General features: G+C 38.5%; 2 protein-coding genes across 4 annotated transcripts; both read right to left on the reverse strand.

Moving 5' to 3' along the window:
- Positions 1-1833: 1833 nt before the first annotated feature.
- On the reverse strand, positions 1834-13549 carry LOC131361339 (ly6/PLAUR domain-containing protein 6-like). Of its 2 annotated transcripts, none has more exons than XM_058402373.1 (5): positions 13331-13549; positions 10518-10675; positions 9923-10021; positions 8613-8737; positions 1834-2645 (listed from the first exon to the last, which is right to left on the reverse strand). In XM_058402373.1, exons 1-5 carry the CDS (start codon positions 13342-13344, stop codon positions 2478-2480), a joined length of 564 nt encoding a protein of 187 aa, XP_058258356.1. In that variant the 5' UTR covers positions 13345-13549; the 3' UTR covers positions 1834-2477. The 2 variants fall into 2 exon arrangements, with proteins under 2 accessions (XP_058258356.1, XP_058258357.1); XM_058402374.1 differs by having other exon boundaries at positions 10518-10786.
- A 2131-nt stretch (positions 13550-15680) lies between these two features.
- Positions 15681-27546, reverse strand: LOC131361219 (kinesin heavy chain-like). 2 transcript variants are annotated; one of them, XM_058402199.1, is made up of 25 exons: positions 27321-27546; positions 26983-27070; positions 26805-26878; positions 26636-26740; positions 25690-25738; positions 25259-25314; positions 24721-24808; positions 24414-24538; positions 23916-24020; positions 23089-23237; positions 22725-22873; positions 22315-22472; positions 22148-22216; positions 21513-21719; positions 21252-21398; positions 20827-21015; positions 20324-20432; positions 19392-19465; positions 19122-19222; positions 18946-19047; positions 18298-18358; positions 18107-18178; positions 17787-17891; positions 16664-16880; positions 15681-16355 (listed from the first exon to the last, which is right to left on the reverse strand). In XM_058402199.1, exons 1-25 carry the CDS (start codon positions 27435-27437, stop codon positions 16273-16275), a joined length of 2799 nt encoding a protein of 932 aa, XP_058258182.1. In that variant the 5' UTR covers positions 27438-27546; the 3' UTR covers positions 15681-16272. The 2 variants fall into 2 exon arrangements, with proteins under 2 accessions (XP_058258182.1, XP_058258180.1); XM_058402197.1 differs by having other exon boundaries at positions 20315-20432.
- Positions 27547-27972: the final 426 nt, after the last annotated feature.

Genomic DNA, 27972 nt, shown 5'->3' on the forward strand with positions numbered 1-27972 from the left:
TGACCACCTGCCTAATATTTTTTGCCCTGACTCGTCATGCACTGTATTCTGACCCCTTTCTATCAGAACCAGCATTAACGTCTTCAGCAATTTGAGCAACAGTAGCTTGTCTGTTGGATCGGATCACATTGGCCAGCCTTCACTCTTCAAGTGCATCAGTGAGCCTTGACCGCCCATGACCCTGTTGCCGGTTCACCACTGTTCCCTCCTTGGACCACTTTGGATAGATTTTTCCTGAACACATCAACGTTGAGGACAAAATGTTCACTTGCTGCCTAATATGTCCCACCTACTAACAGGTGCCATGATGAGATGTCAGTGGTCATAATGTTATGCCTGGTGTGTGTGTATATATATATATATATATATATATATATATATATAAATATAAGAAATTACAGTGCTCATATCTCTGCTCTAGAGAGCGATAGAGCAAAACTAATTGCACCCCTGTGTTTGTCTTGATCTTGATTCACTGTGTGAATTTATTGGCGATCTCAGAATGTCAAATTTTGTCCCCAAATATGCAGTAAGGGGTTAGCCTTTGTGTGTTTTTTTTTTTTTTTTTTTCTGTTGAAAATTCATCATTCTCTGATTTTCACCAGATTCACACAGTGCATTAAGGTGCTGAAGACTAACGCAGAAGGGCACTGTTTTGCTCGATCAGTCTCTACAGCTGAGATACCACACACTCATGTCTGACATACTGCACTGAATAAAATATATAGAATCGGGATGCACAAACTTAATGTAATATACTGCACCTGTTTATCTACTACACTAGACTAACACATTTATATGCTACACTATAGCACACTACATGATACTGTACTATATTTATACTACACTACACTATGCAATATTATACTATGCTATACTGTACCAGGTTCACATTAAAAGGAAAACTGAGGGCACACTTGTTAGTCTTGACCTCCCTAACACTTTTTTTTTTTTACCAAATAAACACAAAGGCTAACCCCTTACTGTATTTTTGGCACAAAATTCATTGTTCACCTCAGGCTTGCTCATTCATTCTTTATGTCCTCCAGAACCGAGCCATACTTATGGTGTAAGGCTGCATAATATAGCACTGTATATCCTAGTATAGTATAATGTAGTAGATAAACAGGTATACAGTATAATACATTAGGGTATAGATAGTTGTAGGTGGATAATTACAATGTTATGGTGTAGTCTGGAATAATAGAGTTAAGTGTAGTATTGTAGCGTAGAATATAGCAGATAAAAATAGTTCATATTCTATCCAAGCTTTTTCACATCAACCATTAAAATTAAATTTGTGCATCCCAATTCTACAAATTCTATTGCGTGATAGAGCCTACATACACACACAGATCACATATAACATTATGAGTAGTGATAGGTGAAGTGAATAACGCTGATGATCTCCATCATGGCACCTGTTAGTGGGTGGGATATATTAGACAGCAAGTCAACATTTTGTCCTCAAAGTTGATGTTAGAAGCAGGAAAAATGGACAAGCATAAGGATTTGAGCGAGTTTGACCAAGGGCCGAAGTGTGATGGCTAAACGACTGGATCTCCAAAACTGCAGCTCTTGTAGGGTGTTCCCAGTCTGCAGTGGTCAGTATCTATCAAAAGTGGTCCAAGGAAGGAACAGTGGCTATAAATTGGAGTTGTATCTCAGCTGAAGAGAGTGATAGAGAGAGAGAGAGAGAGAGAGAGAGAGAGAGAGAGAGAGAGAGAGAGAGAGAGAGAGAGAGAGAGAGAGCGCTCTATCTAATATTGGAATGCACAAATTTAATTTAACACATACATTGCAGGAGCTTGTATCAACATATACCTTTTTTATTTGTTATATTATACAGTGCAATTCGTCTTGCAATGCTTATTTAATCTACTGTATTCCGTACAACACTCTACCAATCATATGGTAAATATCAGAATGCTGTTATAAACACTTTACAGCAAGTATTGAGGAAAGAAAATATCTCCATGCTGAAATGTATAAAGCTAACTGAAGTTATTAGGCATGAAGAAGATGATGATGATGATGATCATGCAGAGAGCGTCTCACTGAGCAGCTCAAAGCTAACTGAAGTTATTAAGCATGAAGAAGATGATGATGATGATGATGATCATGCAGAGAGCGTCTCACTGAGCAGCTCAAAGCTAACTAAAGTTTTTAAGCATAAAGAAGATGATGATGATGCAGACGGCGCCTCCCGGGGAAACTCGAAGCTAACTGAAGTTATTAAGCAAGACGAAGATGATGATGATGATGATGATGATGATGATGATGATGATGCAGAGAGCGGCTCACTGAGAAACTTAAAGCTAACTGAAGTTATTAAGCATGAAGATGATGATGATGATGATGATGATGCAGACCGCGTCTCACTCAGAAGTTCAACACTAACCGAAGTTATTAAGCAAGACGAAGATGATGATGATGATGATGATGATGCAGAGAGCGGCTCACTGAGCGGCTCAACACTAACTGAAGTTATTAAGCATGAAGATGATGATGCAGAGAGTGCTGATTTTCCCAGGAGACACTCTGATCACTCGGTTTATTGGGGAGATTGTAGAGAAGATGGCGGCAGTCTTGTTCCACGGAACCGGCAGGTTACAGATGTTTCCTTCACAACAGGAAGCGCAGACCTGCAGAGTTTAAACAGCAGGGAGTTAAAAGGTGTTTAATGATGTATGTATGCAGTGTGATGATGTATGTATGCAGTGTAATGATGTATGTATGCAGTGTGATGATGTATGTATGCAGTGTAATGATGTATGTATGCAGTGTGATGATGTATGTATACAGTGTGATGATGTATGTATACAGTGTAATGATGTATGTATACAGTGTGATGATGTATGTATACAGTGTGATGATGTATGTATACAGTGTAATGTATGTATACAGTGTAATGATGTATGTATACAGTGTGATGATGTATGTATACAGTGTGATGTATGTATACAGTGTGATGATGTATGTATACAGTGTGATGATGTATGTATACAGTGTGATGATGTATGTATACAGTGTAATGTATGTATGCAGTGTAATGATGTATGTATACAGTGTGATGATGTATGTATACAGTGTAATGATGTATGTATACAGTGTGATGATGTATGTATACAGTGTGATGATGTATGTATACAGTGTAATGTATGTATGCAGTGTAATGATGTATGTATACAGTGTGATGATGTATGTATGCAGTGTGATGTATGTATACAGTGTGATGATGTATGTATGCAGTGTGATGATGTATGTATGCAGTGTAATGATGTATGTATACAGTGTAATGATGTATGTATGCAGTGTAATGATGTATGTATACAGTGTGATGTATGTATGCAGTGTAATGATGTATGTATGCAGTGTGATGTATGTATGCAGTGTAATGATGTATGTATACAGTGTAATGATGTATGTATGCAGTGTAATGATGTATGTATACAGTGTGATGTATGTATACAGTGTGATGATGTATGTATACAGTGTGATGATGTATGTATACAGTGTGATGATGTATGTATGCAGTGTGATGTATGTATACAGTGTGATGTATGTATACAGTGTGATGATGTATGTATGCAGTGTGATGATGTATGTATGCAGTGTGATGGATGTATGTATACAGTGTGATGTATGTATGCAGTGTGATGATGTATGTATGCAGTGTAATGATGTATGTATGCAGTGTGATGTATGTATGCAGTGTAATGATGTATGTATACAGTGTAATGATGTATGTATGCAGTGTAATGATGTATGTATACAGTGTGATGTATGTATACAGTGTGATGATGTATGTATACAGTGTGATGATGTATGTATACAGTGTGATGATGTATGTATGCAGTGTGATGTATGTATACAGTGTGATGTATGTATACAGTGTGATGATGTATGTATGCAGTGTGATGATGTATGTATGCAGTGTGATGGATGTATGTATACAGTGTGATGTATGTATGCAGTGTGATGATGTATGTATGCAGTGTAATGATGTATGTATGCAGTGTGATGATGTATGTATACAGTGTGATGATGTATGTATACAGTGTAATGTATGTATGCAGTGTGATGATGTATGTATGCAGTGTAATGATGTATGTATGCAGTGTGATGATGTATGTATACAGTGTGATGATGTATGTATACAGTGTAATGTATGTATACAGTGTGATGATGTATGTATACAGTGTAATGATGTATGTATACAGTGTAATGATGTATGTATGCAGTGTGATGATGTATGTATACAGTGTAATGATGTATGTATACAGTGTGATGATGTATGTATACAGTGTGATGATGTATGTATGCAGTGTGATGTATGTATGCAGTGTGATGATGTATGTATGCAGTGTAATGATGTATGTATGCAGTGTGATGTATGTATGCAGTGTGATGATGTATGTATACAGTGTGATGTATGTATGCAGTGTGATGATGTATGTATACAGTGTAATGATGTATGTATACAGTGTGATGATGTATGTATACAGTGTGATGATGTATGTATGCAGTGTGATGTATGTATGCAGTGTGATGTATGTATGCAGTGTGATGATGTATGTATGCAGTGTAATGATGTATGTATGCAGTGTAATGATGTATGTATACAGTGTAATGTATGTATACAGTGTAATGATGTATGTATGCAGTGTAATGATGTATGTATACAGTGTAATGATGTATGTATGCAGTGTGATGATGTATGTATACAGTGTAATGATGTATGTATACAGTGTAATGATGTATGTATGCAGTGTACTGATGTATGTATGCAGTGTGATGTATGTATACAGTGTAATGATGTATGCAGTGTGATGTATGTATGCAGTGTAATGATGTATGTATGCAGTGTGATGTATGTATGCAGTGTGATGTATGTATACAGTGTGATGATGTATGTATGCAGTGTGATGATGTATGTATACAGTGTAATGATGTATGTATACAGTGTGATGATGTATGTATACAGTGTGATGTATGTATGCAGTGTAATGATGTATGTATGCAGTGTAATGATGTATGTATGCAGTGTGATGTATGTATGCAGTGTGATGTATGTATGCAGTGTGATGTATGTATGCAGTGTGATGATGTATGTATGCAGTGTGATGATGTATGTATGCAGTGTAATGATGTATGTATACAGTGTGATGATGTATGTATGCAGTGTAATGATGTATGTATGCAGTGTGATGTATGTATGCAGTGTGATGTATGTATGCAGTGTAATGATGTATGTATACAGTGTAATGATGTATGTATGCAGTGTAATGATGTATGTATACAGTGTGATGTATGTATGCAGTGTAATGATGTATGTATGCAGTGTGATGTATGTATGCAGTGTGATGTATGTATGCAGTGTAATGATGTATGTATACAGTGTAATGATGTATGTATGCAGTGTGATGATGTATGTATGCAGTGTGATGTATGTATGCAGTGTGATGATGTATGTATGCAGTGTGATGATGTATGTATGCAGTGTGATGATGTATGTATACAGTGTGATGTATGTATGCAGTGTGATGATGTATGTATGCAGTGTGATGATGTATGTATGCAGTGTGATGGATGTATGTATACAGTGTGATGGATGTATGCAGTGTGATGATGTATGTATGCAGTGTGATGATGTATGTATGCAGTGTGATGATGTATGTATACAGTGCAATGTATGTATACAGTGTAATGATGTATGTATACAGTGTGATGATGTATGTATGCAGTGTGATGATGTATGTATGCAGTGTGATGTATGTATGCAGTGTAATGATGTATGTATACAGTGTAATGATGTATGTATGGAGTGTAATGATGTATGTATGCAGTGTGATGATGTATGTATACAGTGTGATGATGTATGTATACAGTGTAATGTATGTATGCAGTGTAATGATGTATGTATACAGTGTAATGATGTATGTATGCAGTGTGATGATGTATGTATACAGTGTGATGATGTATGTATACAGTGTGATGATGTATGTATACAGTGTAATGTATGTATGCAGTGTGATGATGTATGTATACAGTGTAATGATGTATGTATACAGTGTAATGATGTATGTATACAGTGTGATGATGTATGTATACAGTGTGATGATGTATGTATACAGTGTAATGTATGTATGCAGTGTGATGATGTATGTATACAGTGTAATGATGTATGTATACAGTGTAATGATGTATGTATGCAGTGTGATGTATGTATACAGTGTGATGATGTATGTATACAGTGTGATGATGTATGTATACAGTGTAATGTATGTATGCAGTGTAATGATGTATGTATACAGTGTGATGATGTATGTATGCAGTGTGATGATGTATGTATACAGTGTAATGATGTATGTATACAGTGTAATGATGTATGTATGCAGTGTAATGATGTATGTATACAGTGTGATGTATGTATGCAGTGTAATGATGTATGTATGCAGTGTAATGATGTATGTATACAGTGTAATGATGTATGTATGCAGTGTAATGATGTATGTATACAGTGTGATGTATGTATACAGTGTGATGATGTATGTATACAGTGTGATGATGTATGTATGCAGTGTGATGATGTATGTATGCAGTGTGATGTATGTATACAGTGTGATGTATGTATACAGTGTGATGATGTATGTATGCAGTGTGATGATGTATGTATGCAGTGTGATGGATGTATGTATACAGTGTGATGATGTATGTATACAGTGTAATGATGTATGTATGCAGTGTAATGATGTATGTATACAGTGTAATGATGTATGTATGCAGTGTGATGATGTATGTATACAGTGTAATGATGTATGTATACAGTGTAATGATGTATGTATGCAGTGTACTGATGTATGTATGCAGTGTGATGTATGTATACAGTGTAATGATGTATGCAGTGTGATGTATGTATGCAGTGTACTGATGTATGTATACAGTGTAATGATGTATGTATGCAGTGTACTGATGTATGTATGCAGTGTGATGTATGTATACAGTGTAATGATGTATGTATGCAGTGTGATGTATGTATACAGTGTAATGATGTATGTATGCAGTGTGATGTATGTATACAGTGTAATGATGTATGTATGCAGTGTGATGTATGTATACAGTGTAATGATGTATGTATGCAGTGTGATGTATGTATACAGTGTAATGATGTATGTATGCAGTGTAATGATGTATGTATGCAGTGTGATGTATGTATACAGTGTAATGATGTATGTATGCAGTGTAATGATGTATGTATACAGTGTAATGATGTATGTATGCAGTGTAATGTATGTATGCAGTGTAATGATGTATGTATACAGTGTAATGATGTATGTATGCAGTGTAATGATGTATGTATGCAGTGTAATGATGTATGTATGCAGTGTGATGTATGTATACAGTGTAATGATGTATGTATGCAGTGTGATGTATGTATACAGTGTAATGATGTATGTATGCAGTGTGATGTATGTATACAGTGTAATGATGTATGTATGCAGTGTAATGATGTATGTATGCAGTGTGATGTATGTATACAGTGTAATGATGTATGTATGCAGTGTAATGATGTATGTATACAGTGTAATGATGTATGTATGCAGTGTAATGATGTATGTATGCAGTGTAATGATGTATGTATGCAGTGTAATGATGTATGTATGCAGTGTAATGATGTATGTATGCAGTGTGATGTATGTATACAGTGTAATGATGTATGTATGCAGTGTGATGTATGTATACAGTGTAATGATGTATGTATGCAGTGTGATGTATGTATACAGTGTAATGATGTATGTATGCAGTGTGATGTATGTATACAGTGTAATGATGTATGTATACAGTGTAATGATGTATGTATGCAGTGTGATGTATGTATACAGTGTAATGATGTATGTATGCAGTGTGATGTATGTATACAGTGTAATGATGTATGTATGCAGTGTGATGTATGTATACAGTGTAATGATGTATGTATGCAGTGTGATGTATGTATACAGTGTAATGATGTATGTATACAGTGTAATGATGTATGTATGCAGTGTGATGTATGTATACAGTGTAATGATGTATGTATGCAGTGTGATGTATGTATACAGTGTAATGATGTATGTATGCAGTGTAATGATGTATGTATACAGTGTAATGATGTATGTATACAGTGTAATGATGTATGTATACAGTGTAATGATGTATGTATGCAGTGTGATGTATGTATACAGTGTAATGATGTATGTATGCAGTGTGATGTATGTATACAGTGTAATGATGTATGTATGCAGTGTAATGATGTATGTATACAGTGTAATGATGTATGTATGCAGTGTAATGTATGTATACAGTGTAATGATGTATGTATGCAGTGTGATGTATGTATACAGTGTAATGATGTATGTATACAGTGTAATGATGTATGTATGCAGTGTGATGATGTATGTATACAGTGTAATGATGTATGTATACAGTGTAATGATGTATGTATGCAGTGTAATGATGTATGTATGCAGTGTAATGATGTATGTATACAGTGTAATGATGTATGTATACAGTGTAATGATGTATGTATACAGTGTAATGATGTACATAAGGACCGGCTGTATGTTTTGTACCATGTGGGCTCGGTGCTGCACGCAGCCTGTGGACACACACTCGTCCTGCGACACACAGCGCTTCGTGACAGAGACACTTTGGCCATCGGCATTCATCCGGTGACGCGTGTAGCAGAACCTGGTGTCTTTACAGATCAGAAAAAACATCAGGCGTCTTTCATCAACCTATTTGTGTCTCCTTCATCAATGCAACGTGCTTTTTCACTGAGATTATCACATTATATTAAACCTGAGAGGAAGAAGAGAGTAAGGGCTGATTATAATAATTGAACTACTGTTATAATCCATCTTTCTCTTCTTCGCACTCCAGATGAATTCTGTTTCCTCATCTCCTCATTTATAACCCTGTTTTGTGTCAGAATTGTATAAATAACAAAATATGACTATTAAATACAGTGTGAATGTAGGGATGAAATCACACAGCAGATATGAATGTGATTAAATATTAATACTTATTCCTTTATTTCATTTACTTTACATTTTTACAAAATTCTAATGTATGCATCAGTTCAACTCCATCAGTTCATCAGATATTTTGACGCTTAGTGTGTTGAGTGCAAAAGTTTTCACCCCCTGTGGTTTCATCATGAAATGGGCAGGAAATAATTATAAATAATAACACAAAAGATCAGGATGTTTTGCCTTTAAGTGAGACCGCTTAAAGAGTCATAAAGGTTCCAGTTAAGGGGTTTAGGGAACGTACAAAGAAAGCAACAGAACTGTTAAAGAACTGTTAAAGTAAGTGTTTGAGTGTGTCCTGTACCTGATTAACAAGAAGAAAATATTAAATAAAACATAATTTTTAAAAAATGATAAAATGTGACTATCCTTCAATTTCATTATTAATCTAATATTAATAAATGAATCACAAGAAAAACAGCAATTAATATCATATTAATATAAATGAATCTAATATTAATAAACAATGTAATAAATTAACTGATTATTAATAAATTTATATTAATAAATGAATCTAATAAATGAATCAAATATTAATAAATTAATCACAACAAAAACAACAATTAATCTCCTATTAATATAAATGAATCTAATATTAATAAACAATGTAATAAATTAACTGAATATTAATAAATTAATATATATTAATAAATTAATCGCAACAAAAATGAAAAATATTTGACTCTGTATGTGAAGGAAACCTAATGCACTAAGGCTAAGGGTATACAAACTTTTGTGCTCCGGTCATTTTGGCTGTATTATAATTTAAAAATAATAGTATTTTAATTTTTATATATACTTTTAATCATGAATTCATATGATAAAGAAACACAAATTATGTGTGTGTGTACCTTTGGGGCAGTATTGGTCAGGAGCCCAGCGGTTGCAGGAGTAGTTATCTTCAGCATCTTCACAAGTGAAGCATTTAAATCCTCCGGGATGTGGAGTAGCTAAAAAATACAGATGTCTCCTTTATCAGTGCAGTCTGTGAGTTTTTCCTGTATTAAAAAGGTTAACATTTCCTAAAAAATATAATTCAATACTACAGGGAGAAGCAAACTTACACCAGCTATAGGTCTGGAAATCTAATAAGTAGCATGGAAACTGTAATTGTACCAAGGACGACATAAAATAAATGATTATTTTTTAATATTTGTATAAAAACTGTACATCTTAACCCTTAAAATAAGGCATTTAAATCCTAATACAAGCAAAATAAATAAATAAATGATCAGATTTTACTTGACTGTGATCATCACATTATATTAAACCTGAGAGTAAGAAGAATAAACCAAAGGGCTGATTATAATCATTTAATTGCAGTTGCATTTTAATCCAACTCTCCTTCGTCCTCCAGATGAATTGGAGCGTGGGTTGAACACTACATTTTAAATAATAATAATTTAAAAATAAATAAATCTGACAACTTATTTGTTTCCCCGTCACCTGACACATGGAGCTGCTGGATATCCGCCAGAGTAAAATCCCGGGACAGGACGGCGGTCAGCCAATCAGAAAGCAGCGTTCCTAGGAGAAGCCCGGTCAGTTTGAAGAAGACTTCCATGATGATTGCAGAGTTACTCAGCATCGCCTCCATGAGTCGTCTGGTCCAAAGCGGAGACAGAAACCTTTAATGAATTAAGGGCTTAATTTGTTGTATTGCAGTAGTTCAGGGGAACAAGAGAGATCCAGCCACTTCTGTCCATATGGAAAAACTGTAAAGAGAAAATCTCTGAGCTGTTAATTCATTATAAGGTGTGTGTGTGTGGACATGGTGGAGTCAGATTAGTGAGTGAGCTAGATAAAGTGTGTGTGTGTGTGTGTAGCAGATGGACACAGTATGAGCCCATTGTGAAAGGGCAATCTCTAACGGCTCTGCTTTCACTCGCAGTGTGATTCTCTCTCAGCAGGAAAAAAAACTGGAATCCTTAATCCTTGAGATATCATCTTGTATGAATCTTCTTAGACCTGTCCAGGGTGTACCCCTGCCTTTCACCCAATGTGTGGTGGGATAGGTTCCAGCAGATCCCCGTGACCCTTATTAGGAATAAAGCGGGTATAGGAAATGGATGGATGGATCTTCTTAGTTACATCTAGGAAAAACTGAAAAATTTCCCAACCTAATCTCTATATAACATGCACAGAAATATTCTGTATGTCCTACATGTTGATAGATTTTCACTGGGGAAAAATATAATCTGCGCTGACCTGATAGCCAGGATACTACGGGAAACGGTGGATTGGATATCAGACAAAAGAATGAATTTGGTTTGATCCTGTAACACAGGGGTCCCTAACCTTTTCTGCACCATTTGATACAGGTCTGACTGTCTAATCTCTCTGTCTGACTGTCTAATAGTTCTGTCTATCTGTCTGACTGTCTAATCTCTCTGTCTGACTGACTGTCTAATCTCTCTGTCTGTTTGTCTGGCTAATCTGTCTGTCTGACTGTCTAATCTCTCCATCTGTCTGTCTAATCTGTCTGTCTGTCTGACTGTCTAATCTCTGCAAAATAGAAAGTATTTTGTAAAGTGAAAAATGATTCTGCAGTAAATTCTGCAGTCTGAAGTATTATTTGTACTTTTAGAGTGTTATAATATAATAATCTGCTTGTGTAAGCAAATCTTCATTTATTTTCCAGTAGAGTAAAACTGTGTCAAATTCTTTCCTATGATTCTCTCTCTCTCTCTCACACACACACACACACACACACACACACACACACACACACACACACACAGTTCAAAGGCAATAGGTTGAAAAATACACTATATATTTTTTTAAATCGAGTTTGGAAATGCCTCATATTTTGTGCTGCAAAGCCGAACTTCATGTAAACAGGAGTTTAGATGTTCAGATGGTCACGAGTTAAATCTTACACACACACACACACACACACACACTCCTAACACTCATATTTCTCACACACACACTCAGTACACTTCCGTCATTCCATCAGACACTCATCCGGAGTGAGTGCGTGTCTGAAGTGTGATGATGATACGGGGGGAACTGAGCCTCGTCTCTGAACTCTATCGAGAGCTCTGTCATTTACGTGCAATGATTATTCTCTAATGGTGTATTAGAGTCATTAATTAAAAAGTGTGGACTAATTATCAGCACCAATGGCAGCCAGAACATACCCTGAACTTTGTGCTTTCTGAGAAAAATAAAAGAAAATGAGAAAATGATTAGACAGTAGACAGACAGACAGACAGATTAGACAGAGATTAGACAGACAGAGAGATTAGACAGTCAGACAGACAGATAGATTAGACAGACAGACAGACAGAGAGATTAGACAGTTTGTGAAATAGTTCAAATACAGAAAGGATAAGCATTCAGGCATCTGACCTTTCAGTGACTTTTTTTGGATCAGTTCCAACATGTAGTCCTCTACTGGTTAGAAAACTAAGTCTATATGAATTCTACACACATTGAGCCACTCGTTCTTGAGATATCACTCAAATGATGATCCTGATCGGACACAGGCGACCTAAAACCATTTCTGTCTGCTGCTGAGTGGCAGAGGCTTAAAAACTGTAATCTCTGGCAAACTGCTGCGGTATAAGAGCAATAAAACTGTTTGAGGTGGTAACTGTAACCTGTAACTGTAACTCCACTCAACTCACACCCCTGTCACTGAGGATTATTCTGGAACAGCTCATTACTTACTACCTGCTACATTTGAAGCGTTATAATAAAGATTAATCTATACATTTAGATACTGAGAACTGTAAAGGTATTAAACTTCAGTGGATTAATCCTCAGCTCGCGCTCAAACTGAACAGAGAGAGACTGTGTCCAGTTTGAGCGCGAGTTGAGGATTAATCCACTAAAGTTTAATACCTTTACAGCTTTACAGTTCTCTGTATCTAAATGTATAGATTACCCTTTATTATAACGCTTCATTTTTCGTAAAAACCGAAAAATGGCGCATGCGTCGATCAGAACAGCTACACCTGTCTGTCTGTCTTTCTAATCTCTGTGTCTGTCTGTCGGAGAGTAAGAGAGAGAGAGAGAGCTACAGCTTTCTCTCTCTCTTACTGTCTGAGAGAGTAAGAGAGAGAGAAAGCTGTAGCTGTTCTGATTGACGCATGCGCCATTTTTCGGTTTTTACGCGGACGCACGCGCTCCGCCGCCCACCTGCTGCTCCATGCTGAGCGCGTGCGCCGCCTCAACCTACAAACAATAAACCACAAACAGACGAAAAGAGACAATCTTTCCTTTAAAAGAAACACAATTTCAGACAAACTTACCGGTTACGTTTCATTAATATTACCGGAACGTGATGTATTGGGAAAAGGAAAAAAATACTAAACTTGCATTTTGCTTTTCGGTCACGTTTTAAACCTCTAACTTCATCTTTTTCTCCAAGACCCGGATTTTAAACCTCTAACTTCATCTTTTTCTCCAAGACCTGGGATGAAAAGAGGCTTGGTAGACGATAGGAGATGCTTCAGTGGGCGTGTCTTATGACTGGTCCATCATTGGGGCGTGTCTTTAAATCCACGTGTTCTTGTGATTGGAGTTCCGAATCTTTTCAGTGGACTCGACTCACGAACCGGAGTCAACTCTTTCGTCTTTTAAACGGCTCATTGCACAATTTGCGATATTTTAAACAAATGTGTAGTTTCTAATGGATGAAAATTGTACATAAACTTTTACTCTAACTTTTTGTCAAAGCAGAAGAACGTGCATTTGAGTTGTATTGGTCGAAATAAGCAGGTAAAGAAGAGCCGAATCTTTTGCATACGACACATCAACGTTGTCAAATCTTCAGTCTTACAAAATGCAGTATCTTTCTCTGTAGAGCTATACATCCTACTCCCAAGTGTGACCATTAGCTCTACCCCTGGTCAGAGTCTCGTCGCTTGGTGGTGCTCACTGTTGCTGTGGATGGACAGCCTGTGACCAAGAGACAGTCTCCACAGGGTACTGTCCACGGCTATCACACCGTCAAGGATCTGCCTTTACATCTGCAATTAGTGCCTATAATGACCTCAGGAACTACACTGACCTAACAGTTCTTCATGGGGCCGTGGATGCTGTTTAAGACATTATTTAGTTACAGTTAAATTATTCCCTGTCCATGAGGTTTCCTTCTGAGTCTGGTTCCTTCCTCACATCACATCACAGGGAGTTTTTCCTCACCACCTTCACTGCAGGCTTGCTCATTAGGGATAAAATAGTGACTGTTTTTTTCACTATACAAATAAACTGAATTTAACTGAAAATTGAAAAGTTTATTGTACTGTTTATTGTTATCATTATGTATGCATGACACAGATCTTCAACTTTTACATCAGAACATTTTAAAAGGCTTGCTCTGTGTGAAGTAAAGGTAAAGTATGAAGGCAGAATTTTACTCTTTAAACTGAAGTCTAATAGTGTTTTAGTTTCTTCTTACTCGGCTGCATTCAGTACACATTAACATCTGAATCCATCCGTTTCTGAACTGGACTACTGACTGAACACTTGTCTTGTTTCCCCCGAGATCTTTCCCACATAGTTTCTAAATCATAGCTGGGAGCTAAATCTTTACTTTCTGAGAAAGGCCTGCTTTCATCTATTAAACACACACACAGGGACATGAGTACACTCACTGAATGATACACATGCAAGCTGAATTAATCTTCTCTCTCTCTCATACACAAATGAATAGAGTTGTCAAGACTCTTGGAGAAATATTTACATAACGTCATCAGGACTTGAGCAGTAACACTTTAGCGTGTAAAGAGCCAATGATGCTGACGGGGAAGGTCCAGGGATCACACTCACATTCACAACAGTCAAAAGAGGTGAAGCGAGACCGAGGCAGTCAGCCTGGGAAAATAAATAAGAATCACAATCACAACATCAGCCGTGGACATGGACGATGTAACGCATCGGCGTACACGAGAGCGACCGCAGCAACTAGCGTATTCACACTGAAGGAAATCTTGTCAGTTTAATGCCAGGTTCACGCTGGACTATCTTCACGCTGCATGACTATCTAGGGTAGCGTTCAGTCGCGTTTCACAACCGAACGTACGTGAGAAATGATAAGGATATAACGCGAGATCACACTTGAGATCAGAGTTCTCACTCGAGACTGGAAATAGGGATGTAGTAGCTTTTAGTAGTTAAGGTGTTGGACTAATGATCAGAAGGTTGTGAGTTTGAATCCCAGGTCCACCAAGCTGCCACTGCTGGGCCCCTGAGCAAGGCCCTTAACCCTCAATTGCTCAGTTGTACTGTATAAAATAAGATAAATTGTAGGTCACTCTGGATAAGGGTGTCTGCCAAATGCCAGAAATGTAAATGTACCCCACAAAAAGGGGTATCGTGATCCAAATGGTCAGTGCGAGAAACGAGGATTGTGCGTCCTGCATGATTGAAGAAATGAATAATTTTGCAATATGCTCATGCAGTTGCTCAAGCAAATGTTTGTTTGATGCTATTGTCAAGCTTATTTATTCTGATGGAACTATATTTAAGACATTTTTTTCCTGATAACAAAAAGATTAAAGACGTATCTCTTTAGCCAAGCATACACATAATGCATCCCATAACCTTGTGCTTCAGTACACCTGATTAAATGCACATCATCTAGTGCTTGCTAATATGAACAGCAGCCAGGATCTCACACCCATGTGCATGTAGCTCAATATATTCCTGCTGTAATACACCTGACTCAGATATTTAATGCTCCGAGTCGACTCAGGCGTGCAAGATTGCTATTAATGAACATTCTGGAATCTTCCCTTCAGTAAATAACAGAATAAAAACCTCAGTGCTGTTTTCAGAGGCAAAGCCCTTGTTATGAAGCACTGAAACATAGGACTCCTTCCAAAAATACTGAACAGATTTCATCCATGCTTCTGCGGTTTCTGTAATAAAGAGAAAACACACTTCTGAAAAAAAAAACAAAGAAATTTAATTTCATAGAGTGAAGATCACATGGAGACAGAGCTGTGAAGAAACCACCGGAAATCTGCACCATCTATTCCCATCATTAACCACAAGGCAGTGAATACAGTCAGTTTAGTGACCACACACACCCTCACACAGTCTCACATACACCCTCACTTACTCACTCACACACCCTCACCCTTACTCACTCAACCCTCACTCACAAACTCACCCTTACTCACTCAACCCTCACTCACACACACCCACTCACTGAACCTCACATACTCACAAACACACAACACAAAGCTTAAACATGGTGATAGCTATAGACGATCGGTCCTCCTCTCCCAGCAGAGAAGGTGTGATGGTGGCCAGCACGAATAGGCTTAGCTGCAACACACACACACACACATCATACTTTAATCCATTTATAGTTACATTCCCTCACTAGCCTTTCTAACCATAGCAATACAGCACCTTTGTCCATTTTGTATCTTAAACTATAAATAAGCATGGACTGAATGCACTTCTTTTATTTCTGAATGTGCTTTTTTTGAGATTATTGGGATTCTTAGATGGAAAATTTCACCATCAGACAAAAAAAAACTTTTGAATGTTTGGTAAACATCTAGAAATGATGAATAAAGTCAATAAGGGGTTGACCGTTCGCTCTCCACAAGGGCGTGAATGTGACTGACCGGTCAGAGTGGCGTGTCCGCAGCAGGCCATGTTCTTGGCTCGTATTGCGTCTTTGATGCGGTCCACCTCCTGCCTGTAGAGGCTACGCTCTCGTGATGCTCTCTGTTTGGCTTCTCTGAGTGCGCACTCCAGAGCCTTCACTCGCTCCGTCATCACACACACACGCTTCTCCAGTTTGGGAAGATCACAGCGCAGCTCTGAGTTTTCTCGCATCATCTGCACAGAGAAGTAACATCAGATTGTTTAACAAGAGATCTCGCATCAGGAAACATCATCTCTCTCTCTCTGCCTCGCTCCCCTTTTCTGTCGGTCTCTCTCTCTCTCTGCCTCTCTCTCTGTTTGTCTGCCTCTTTCTACCTGTCTCTCTCTCACTCTCTCTCTCTCTTTCTCAAAAGCAAATGCAGATAATCCGTTCCAGCCGCCCCAAAAATATATATATAAAAAATATCCAATATTCCCAATATGAAGCGTATATAAACTTCAAAGAACTGACCCAAGCCAACCATTCCATGTCCAGGGTCCTCACAGGAAGTCATGCCACCAAGCTTGGGCTAAAAATAGAACAGATCACCCACACCACCAATCTGTCAACAAAAAAACTCCCGAAAAAATCACCTAGCTTTTAAACGCATGCTGAAGACAACATTGGAATCGTGGGTTGCCTCTTTCCAAACAGCTTTCTCTGACTGAAAAAAACTCACTTTGCTTGGCTTTCCACTGACGCTAACAAGATTTGAGCGGCTCCTGGACGTATGCGCAACTTAGCCGGCGTTCGGTTTGGTTTTCTCGTATACAACCCTCGATACCAGCATTGCCTTCAGCATGTGTTCAAAAGCTAGGGGATTTTTTCGGGGGTGTGGATGGTCTGTTCTATTTTTAGCACAAGCTTGGTGGCACAACTTCCTGTGAGGACCCTGGACATGGAATGCTTGGCTTGGCTCAGTTCTTTGTAAGCAGCCATACAGTTTACATACACTTCGTATTGGTCACATTTTTGAGTGGCTGGAACAGATTATCTGCAATTACATTGTTTCTTATGGGAAAAATCGTTTCTTGCAATTCTAAAGGTGAAAATTACAGATTTTGTTCTTGGTGTCCACTTGTCCAGACTTGTGTGTTTACCTGTTTATGGACTTTGGTGAGCTGTTCCAGATTGTTCTCCAGGAAAGAGATCTTATGTTTATGTAACACGCGGCCTCCTCCATCCTCACGGTCTGGCCCGTTGCTCTGCCAGTCACCGACATCACCATGGTTACGTTAGAAATAAAGCGTGAGAATTTTACTGTTCAGCTTAAAGTTACTGTAGAGGTCTTCAACAGACCAAAATTTTGCACTGAGACTACAAGTTTAAAATTCGGCTTGGTCTGTCCAGCTACCGGCTCCTCAAACATCAGCAGGTAATGACAGTCTGGAACTTTCTTTTATACAAGATCACGAGGTACCTTTTTGACACGTGTGGTCAGATCCTGCACAAACATCTTCCTCAAATTATGTAAAGACTGCAGCTGTCGAGCCTGAAACAGAACACACACACACACACAGAAGGATTTAGGAGACATTCTCTTGATCCAAGTCTTTATCTTTATCTTCAGTTTAGAGTTCTGGGTCTTTATATATGAAGAGAAACACTCACCAGTGTCTCTTCGAAGTCTCTCAGCTCGTCAGTGATGTTCTCCATCTTCTCATTAGACATGCTGTGGACAACGACGCAACAATACAGTGATCATATAATTATGTGATCTGCTCATCTGTCGTGTGTACACTGATCAGGCATAACATTATGACCACCTGCCTAATATTGTGTTGGTCCCCCTTTTGCTGCCAAACCAGCCCTGACCCGTCGAGACTCCACTAGATCTCTGAAGGTGTGCTGTGGAATCTGGCATCAAGATGTTAGTAGGAGATCCTTTAAGAATCCCATGGAGGGCTCACCTTGAAACTTACAGGACACTTTTGATAGATACTGACCACTGCAGACCGGGAACACCACCACAAGAGCTGCAGTTTTGGAGATGCTCTGATCCAGTGGTCTAGTCATCACAATTTGGCCCTTCGTCAAATTCACACAAATCCTTATGCTTGCCCATTTCTCCTGCTTCAACTTTGAGGACAAAATATAGTTAGGACCTTGAGGACCTAATATATGCCACCCGCTAACAGGTGCCATGATGAGGAAGGAGATAATCAGTCTTATTCACTTCACCTCTCACTTGTCATAATGTTATGCCTGATCGGTGTATAAATCTCTCTGTATGATTGGGTTTTCTATAATGAGCCCTACGTTAGTTCCTGTAGTCTGATTTCTTTCTCCTGCTCTTGAACCCTCAGGGTTTCATATTCAAACTGAAGCCTTTTCTGCTCCAGGACCAAAGTCTCGTTTAACCTGAGAGAGAAAGGAAGGAAGATCTTGAATAATGAGAATGTTTCACAAAGTCGTGTGTGTGTTTGCTCTTTTACTCCTTTAGTTCGTTCAGCATCTTCTGTTTGTTGTTGAACTCCTCACGTAATTGAACCAACATATCTGATGGAGTCTCTCTAGGACCCTCAATCAGTGGACACTACAACACACACATACACACACACACCCCTCTTTAAGCTGCTAGGTTCCAAAGGTCATTTTACACACACAGATTTCAAGCAGAATTCAGAGAAGTAACCGAGAAAAGCCTGATTAATTCAGAAACTGATGTTTCTCGTCTCTTTGTGCAGACGTGTATTGTATAATACCTGGCTCTGCTGCGATCGGTTTATCTTTAGGAGCTCTTTCTTTTTCTCCAGCTCACACAAATCCTGGTTGCTTTCTGCAAAGAGAAAACGTCATACTCCTACATCATTGTAGCTGACGTATATAATTCTCCTGTAATAAGACACGTGTGGAAAGTGTTCATGACAGAGGAATGTAAGGTTTCTCAGTTAAAGACAGAAAAACTAGAAGTGTCTGTTTATACATTTCACAGACATCCACAACATTAAACATATACTATATTGCCAAAAGTTTTGGGATGCCTGCCTTTACATGCACATGAATGTAATATGGAGTTGGCTCCGCCCTTTGCAGCTATAACAGCTCCAACTCTTCAACAAGGTTTAGGAGTGTGTTTATGGGAATTTTTGACCATTCATCTAGAAGCGCATTTGTGAGGTAAGACACTGATGTTGGATGAGAACGCCTGGCTCACAGTCTCCGCTCTAATTCACCCCAAAGATGTTCTATCAGGTTGAGGTCAGGACTCTGTGAAGTTCCTCCACACCAAACTCACTCATCCATGTCTTTATGGACCTTGCTTTGGTCACTGGTGTGCAGTCATGTTGGAACAGGAAGCGGTCATCCCCAAACTGTTCCCACAAAGCATGAAATTGTCCAAAATGTCTTGGTATGAAGCTGAAGCATTAAGAGTTCCTTTCGCTGGAACTAAGGGGCCGAGCCCAACCCCTGAAAAACAAACTTTATATGATTTTGGAGGGGTGTCCCAAAACTTATATAATAAGTAATATAATGCATCTACAAAAGGATTTAAAACATGACTATATATTAGCATCAATAAAAAATTTTACAATTTTGGCAAAAACCTCAAGGTGGTCTCTGCTTCATCACACCATGACATCATTATGAATGAATTAGCACCATAACCAGCTCACTGTCCAGTTACCGTACGTACGAAGTGTGGTCAATTCTTCTTCAAGCGTGTGCTGCGTGATCTCCAGCGCTCTCCTCGTCTCCTCGGCTTTCTGCACACACTCGGTCAAAGACCTGATCTTCACCTGGTACTGTAGTCATGGCAACAAGAGGGTGCGCACTTGAGTACAAGACAACCATCATCATCATCACCACTCTGAATGATTGGAAACACTGACCCCTGCTGAAGCAATGCTTTTGTCGCTTCACTGTTGGTTAGTGTTTAAGCTTTAAATGAATTTTTTAATAGAAGGTTTTATTGGAATTCAATTTAATGACTTCTGTATAAACACACACACACACACACCTCATTACATATATAAATATAAAAGTTGTTTATCACGTAAATGTGTTTCTAAGTTAAATTTAAATAGTGAAGGCCATGCCCATGTATAACTGAATAAGAGTGGAAACCAGTCTGATGTGACGTGAGGAGATCGGATGGGGTGGGGAGAGAGAAATGAATTCAAACGTCTGCCATGTCACCTGAGAGACGACTGTGTGACAGGATGCAAGCTCTCTCTCACTGGCCTGGATCTTGATGGACGCGTGCTCTTGGGTGGACTCTAACTGTTTGGTGCGATTGATGAGGCTTTTCAGTTCAGACTTGAGCTTAGTGAGGAAAAGCCGAACCACTGAGAACTCATCGTCTAAAGAGACCCCATCCTCACACACCTACAATACAGAGAGAGAGAAAGAGAGAGAGAGAGCACAAGAGAGAGCGAGAGTGAGCAAGAGTGTGAGCATGAGAGAGAGAGAGAAAAAGTGAGCAAGAGAGCAAGAGCACAAATAAGGGTGAGAGAGTGAGTGCGTGTGTGTGAGAGACAGCACATGTGAGAAAGTGAGAGAGAAAGAGAGTCAGAACTCAGCAGCATGTTTTTGGGGGATGAGTAAATTGGATGTCTGAGCACCATTTTGATTTCCTGAACACAGATGGTGGTTCCCATGTCACCCAGATCTCTGAGCAGCACACGCAGAACATCCACCGTCCTCCTCTTCTGAACAGCGTCGAGTTCCTGCAACTCTTCTATCTCACTCTGAGTGGCTTCTAGCATCTCCTACACACACACACACACACACACACAAACCAGTTAGCTGGGGCATGTAGTCTTGTTCCACCTTCTCCCCAGCTGTGTATATCTGAGTGTATCCGCGATGCCTCGTACACTCACGTTCTTCACGACCAGCTGCTCGCTCAGCCTGTGGTCGGTGAGGGTCAAGCTGGACACCTCTCGACTCTTCTCGTCGCACTTCAGGGCAAGTTCCTCCAGCGCACCCAGCACCTCCCTCACCTCCCCCCTCATCTCCTGGTTGTCTCTCTGCAGAGAACAAAGCTCCCCCTGAACGCGAGCGCAGTCCTGCTGTGACGATGCCAAGATCTGCACACAGCGGCACAAACTAGCTTCAGCTAGCATTCATTAGCACAGCTTCGCACTGATTCTGTTTCGACTCTATAATAACAACAATGAAAACAACAATAATAATAATAAAATAATAATAATAAATAATAATAATACAATAATAAAAATAAAAATAAATAAATAATAATAATAATAAAAAAAACTATTTAAAGGAGGTTTATTTATACAGTCCCGGTTTTGTGTCAGAAATTTTCAGACCTTTTGCACACATGAAGAGAAAGAATTTGAACAATCTTGCCCTGGCATCCAGTCAAAATATGAACGTTTTTACTACAAAATTCAGAAACTGTATTAGAAATTAAAAAATCTTAGACTCAATCTGAAGTCTTTAAGCTGAGTCAAGGGCTCAATCTGGACGTGAGATTTGTTTAAGGTATCCTGCAGACCTCTTCCTGCACTTCCAGCTGCAACCTCATTTTCTCCACCAGTTGTGTCTGGAGATTAATTTCTTCATCCTACAGAGAGAAGAAATCCCTCACTTATTCGCTCTAATAGCTGAAATGACCAGTAGATGTAGGATTAATGCTTCGTATATAGCCACACACACACACACCTTATCATCCAGTAGCTTGTACAGGTTGTTGATGTTCTCCTCGTACTGAACGCTCTCCAGGACATCGGCTGCTAATCCATTCCTGGCGATCGCCGTGTGCTCACAGGGCACTTCCTGTTTTTTGTCACTCAACTGCTCCATCACAGGTATGCACACACCTGAGATACACACACACACACACACACACACACAGGTGCCTTCTCTATTCCTAAACCCTATCTATGGGTCGATCTTTGGGATGCAATGGAATTTAATCTGAGATTTGAACCCCAGGCATCCTGCAGATTTCAGTCCAATAGCACAAAGATACACACACGCGACAATATAACAATCCTGCTACAGCTCTTTAGATTCCCATCTAGAACTTTCCTGATGGTTTTCCTCTAATTGCATTGGTTTCTTTCTCTCACCAATCCTCCAGTGATGGAGCTCTGTCTGCAGTTTCTCTACGAGCTCCCTCATATCGACTCCTTTCTGTTTCTCCTTGTCGTATTTCTTCTTCCACTCTTCAGCCGTCAGCTCCAAATTCACACACACCGTGTTTCTGATGCTCTTTGCTCTGTTGAAAACACACACACACACACACACAGTACAAATGAGAGATTAAGATTAAAGCAAACTTAATCGCAGTGATGATAAGATAAGAAAGGGAAAAATAAATGTAACAGAAATATATTAACCCCTTCCCAGAGTTGAGACGAAATACCTGATTCGACTGCTTTCGTGTGTTTTTATGGATTTTATTTTTGGTGTATCTACACATTTACACATCACCTTTGACCGAAGAGGAGCGTGGACCTCGTCTCGGCCTCGTTAGAGAAAGATGGAGAGCAGCAGATGATGATGGTGGTCCTGCAGTTTCCACCCAGAGAATCCTGGAGGATCCGAGTCATCTTACTGTCACGGTACGGCACGTGGGTTTTCTAACACACACAAGCACAGACAGACACAGACACACACACACACACAGACAGGCACACAGACAGACAGACGTGCACACAGAGATGGACACAGACACACACACACACAGACAGACAGACAGCCAGCCACGCACACACACACACACACAGAGATGCAGAGACAGACAGGCACACACACACACAGACAGACAGAGACATCCACACACAGACAGACACACATCCACAAACACACACACAGCCTGCATTACCTGATCATGACATCGTTTCTGATATATAAAACAGCTGGTCTGTGATGATGACGACAGGGTTGCCAGGTCTTCCATTTTTTTCCTGTGCTATTTTTGAACATCCATATGTTTTTTAATCCTTCAGATCAAAATTGTACCAAATAGGTGAATTTTAAAATGCACACAGTAAATATGTAATATATTACCCGTGTGTGACGGAATAAGGTGACACTGTGCATGTTTTTAATTATAAGCATAATAATAAGTTATAAATTAAAAACATGGATGTATATAGACGTACATATCTGTTAAGAACTTAAAACAGATTATTTCACCACCGTTTAATTTGGAGGTGGCAGTCAGAGTTTTACAAAGAATTTTAGGTGAAGGGGGCTTTCGTACAGATTTGGCAACCTCTACAAGACACAGATGTTAGAGAGAGTAAATGCCTTACAGTCCCCTCGGCCAGAGCGGAGATCACATTGCCAAGAGCTGAGAGAGACTTGTTGATCATTCTCGCTTCATCCAGCACCGTTCCTGCAGCACCGGTTTTACTGACCTGCAGGACGAACAGCAGAAACATGAACACCTATCTGTCCACTCACCCCCAAAATTATTGGCACCCTGTCTGTCCACTCTCCCCCAAAAACATTTGCCTCTTATCTGTCCACTCACCTCCAAAAGGTTTGGCACCCTGTTTGTCCACTCACCTCCAAAACCTTTGGTACCCTATCTGTCCACTCACCTACAAAAACATTTGCACCCTATATGTCCACTCACCTCCAAAAGTTTTGGCACCCTATCTGTCCACTCGCCTCCAGACGTTTTGGCATACTATCGGTCTGTTCGGCTCCAAAATTATTAGCACCCTGTCTGTCCACTCGCCTCCAAAAGTATTGGCACCCTATCAGTAAAAAAAAAAAAGTCTCCTTAAGTCTCTTTGGTGTCTTACCTTCTCGCTGCCAGCCAGGTCGACCAGGTAGAGTTTCCCTGTGAGCTTATGCGCTGTATCCAGGTGCTCCTGCTTGATATTGATGAGGAAGATGCTGTGGCTACGGGAGCTGTGCTCGTTCATATCTCACACACACACACACACACACACACACACACACACAACATAGCAACGACTCACAAAAACAGAGATGGCCAAAAACCAGTGTAACTGCTCAGGAAATATTTAAATAAATCTCACGCTATATATAATGTCAGAGGAGTTCATTGGACAGGTTTAAAAATAAGTGGAAGTCAAAGGAACTCACTGGTTACTGCTACGTGTCGGTTTGCTTTTCCATCATCTATCACTTCCATCATTTCCTCTGGACTGGAGACAAAGCGCTCGGTACAACCCTACACCACACACACACATATTTAGATGTTTAAAAAGCATATCACACTTTGTAAACCTGAACGTCTGCATTACTTCAATTCAATTTTACTTTTAACAATTAATGCTGCTTTACAGAAATCCTGATGTGGATTTCGATCCCTATTTAACATGAAAGTAGTGAGAAAACTCTCAGAGGAAGAAACCTTCACAAGAACCAGACACAAAATAAAATCCATCTTCTTTTAGGAGACGCGAGATAAAACTATAACTGATTAGAGTATACAGGCGTAGAAGAGTCAAGACAAGCAAGCAGGATGTTCAGTATGAGCATCATTCTTGTCTTTATGGTTACAGCAACAGTTTTTAAGTGATGTAGTGATTAATGATGTGATTAGTCATGCGGTTTGTATTCATTTTTAATGTTTCAGTAATTTAAAGAAAACGCTTGCTGTGGGTGTGAACTGCGTTACCTTTACGTATGGAACACGATTTTTATTCTCATGGACCGCCAGGTTGGTCTTCGACACTACACAGAGGAAAACACAATCACGGGAATTCAAAATAAGGTATAAAAGATACACTGTATTGGTAAAGGTCTTGGGACACTCTTACAAATCATTGAATTCAGGGGTTTTTCAGGGGTTGGGCTCGGCCCCTTAGTTCCAGTGAAAGGAACTCTTAATGCTTCAGCTTCATACCAAGACATTGTGAACAATTTCATGCTCCCAACTTTGTTTGGGGATGACCCCTTCCTGTTCCAACATGACTGCACATCAATGCACAAAGCAAGGTCCATAAAGACATGGATGAGCGAGTTGAATCCAATCTGATGAAGGCTGATTATCAGGACTGATAAACGAAGTCACATGACTATGACATCATCACCCATGTAAACACGTACCGTCCAACAAATCCCTGATTTTCTCCAAATAGATTTCGAAGTAGGAAACCTAGAAGAGTCGAGACATGAGATCACATGAGTGTGCGCATCACAAAACATCCAGGTAGAGGTGCATGTCAGGATCGGGATCTCATGAATCTCACCAGTCATACGTTCATATTTAGTAAATGTGAATTATATATACACACACTTATGTGTTCAAATATTTATATTCACTATATTTACTTAATTGTTCATATATTTGATATTAAATATATTGTATTTAATACATTATATTTTTATTTTAGAATGCATTTGTATTATATTTTTATAGTTAATATATTTATATTTACTTAATTGTTCATATATTCGATATTAAATATTGTATTTAATACATTATATTTTTATTTTAGAATGTATTTGTATTATATTTTTATAGTTAATATATTTATATTTACTTAATTGTTCATATATTCGATATTAAATATATTGTATTTAATACATTATATTTTTATTTTAGAATGTATTTGTATTATATTTTTATATTTAATATATTTATATTTAAATTTTATATTTAATATATTGTATTTAATATTATTTTAATATTTTTTATATTAATATATTTATATTTTTATTTAATGTTATATTTAATATTATATTTTTATTTTACATTATATTTTTTATTAGATTTTATATATATATATATTTACTTATTTGTTCATATATTTATATTTTATATATTGTATTTAATATATTTTTATTATATATTATTTTTTATTAGATTTTTATATTAAATATATTTATATTTACTTATTTGTTTATATATTTATATTTAATATGTAATATTTTTATTTGTATTATTTTTTATATTTAATATATTTATATTTACTTATTTGTTCATATTTTGGAAAAAACAGATCCATTAGAAAAGGAAATTCAACAGTAAAGAAGAAATCTTGTGACTCGCCTTGATATGGAACTCGAGGTTCTCCTGCATGGAGTAAATGTGATCGAAAATATCGTGAGCGATACGAGGAATTATTCCCATCATCTGAGGGTCATGGAGCCTTCCCTGTAAAACATATGTGTATGTCAAGATCAACACACACACACACACACACACACGCCACACTCACCTCCATAGTGTGCGTTTTCCCAGATGAAGTTTGGCCGTAGGTGAATATGGTGCCGTTGTAGCCACTCAGAACATCTACAGATCACACACACATCCAAAATAAATCAATAAACACCACACACACAACCTCAGAGAGTGTGTGTGTCCTCAGCCAGAGTGTGTGTTTCAAGATGATGTACCTCTGACAGTGTCTTTAGCACAGGATTCATAAACCTGCTCCTGTGTGGTGTTGGGTGGAAAAACCTGGTCAAACATATAAGGCTTACCCTGAAACACACACACACACACACACACACACACAGACAGACAGACAGACAGACAGGTGAGAATCTTCAGCTTTACTAATTTGTTACCATTTACCAGGTACCATTTGTTAGGATTTCCTTTAGAGAGACTCTATAGAGAGACAAAATAATTGTTTTTCTGAAATCCTCTATAATCGCAAAATTCGTTTCATTTCTATTTAATGAATAAATACTCTGACATTTTCAGAAAGCAGCTCGAAACAACAACTTACACTGACCACCACCGTGTCACTGCCTCCATATCTGATGTGTTTGCTTCCTCTCTTGACCTCTGACTCGTTCAGAGGTCTGAACCGACACAGCACTCTGACTCCGCACTCCTGCGCCATCAAAATATATCGAGCTGTGTTCCTACACGTAATTAACACCAAAAACAAAGTCCTGAATCAGGAATAAACGACATGTTGAAAACAAATAGAGGACCAGGACTGAGGAAGTGGAAAGGTGGCGCGCGCTGTAGTTGCAGGTGCCTTTAATTAATAGTGACGAGTCACTCAAGCGATGAGTCGGCTCGATGAGTCGGCTCTTGTAGAGAGCCGACTCTCACATAGGAATCTTTTATTTTGTATGTTGTCATCAAAACACTCCTGTACAAAACCCTAGACGTGTGTGTAGGTGATAAACGCTGTATGGAGTGTAATAAACAGTAGGAATTAAATATATTTCACAGGATAAATCCTCTTAATGAATCACAGACACAGTAAGCACAATAACAGTCAGTGTATCTTGCTGATTTTTACAATTATTTATAGAGCTATTAAATCTTTTTTTAAACATTATTGCAATGCATTTTCAACGTGTTGTTACTTTATTTCATTAAAGTTAGACAAAGAACCCTAACCCTAGTGAGGATGGATTAATAAA

The sequence above is a fragment of the Hemibagrus wyckioides genome, linkage group LG11 (genome assembly GCF_019097595.1).
Source record: "Hemibagrus wyckioides isolate EC202008001 linkage group LG11, SWU_Hwy_1.0, whole genome shotgun sequence".
NCBI classification, from domain to species: domain Eukaryota; kingdom Metazoa; phylum Chordata; class Actinopteri; order Siluriformes; family Bagridae; genus Hemibagrus; species Hemibagrus wyckioides.

Coding starts and splice junctions, on each gene's coding strand:
- LOC131361339 (XM_058402373.1), bottom strand. Junction 8,738..9,922: donor TGACCAATACTGCCCCAAAG/GTACACACACAC, acceptor TGATCTGTAAAG/ACACCAGGTTCTGCTACACG. Junction 2,646..8,612: donor TGCAGCACCGAGCCCACATG/GTACAAAACATA, acceptor TAAACTCTGCAG/GTCTGCGCTTCCTGTTGTGA.
- LOC131361219 (XM_058402197.1), bottom strand. CDS start 27,437: ATGGCGCAGGAGTGCGGAGTCAGAGTGCTGTGTCGGTTCAGACCTCTG. Junction 19,223..19,391: donor ACCGATCGCAGCAGAGCCAG/GTATTATACAAT, acceptor TGTGTGTTGTAG/TGTCCACTGATTGAGGGTCC. Junction 16,881..17,786: donor TCACCAAAGTCCATAAACAG/GTAAACACACAA, acceptor TTCTCTGTGCAG/ATGATGCGAGAAAACTCAGA.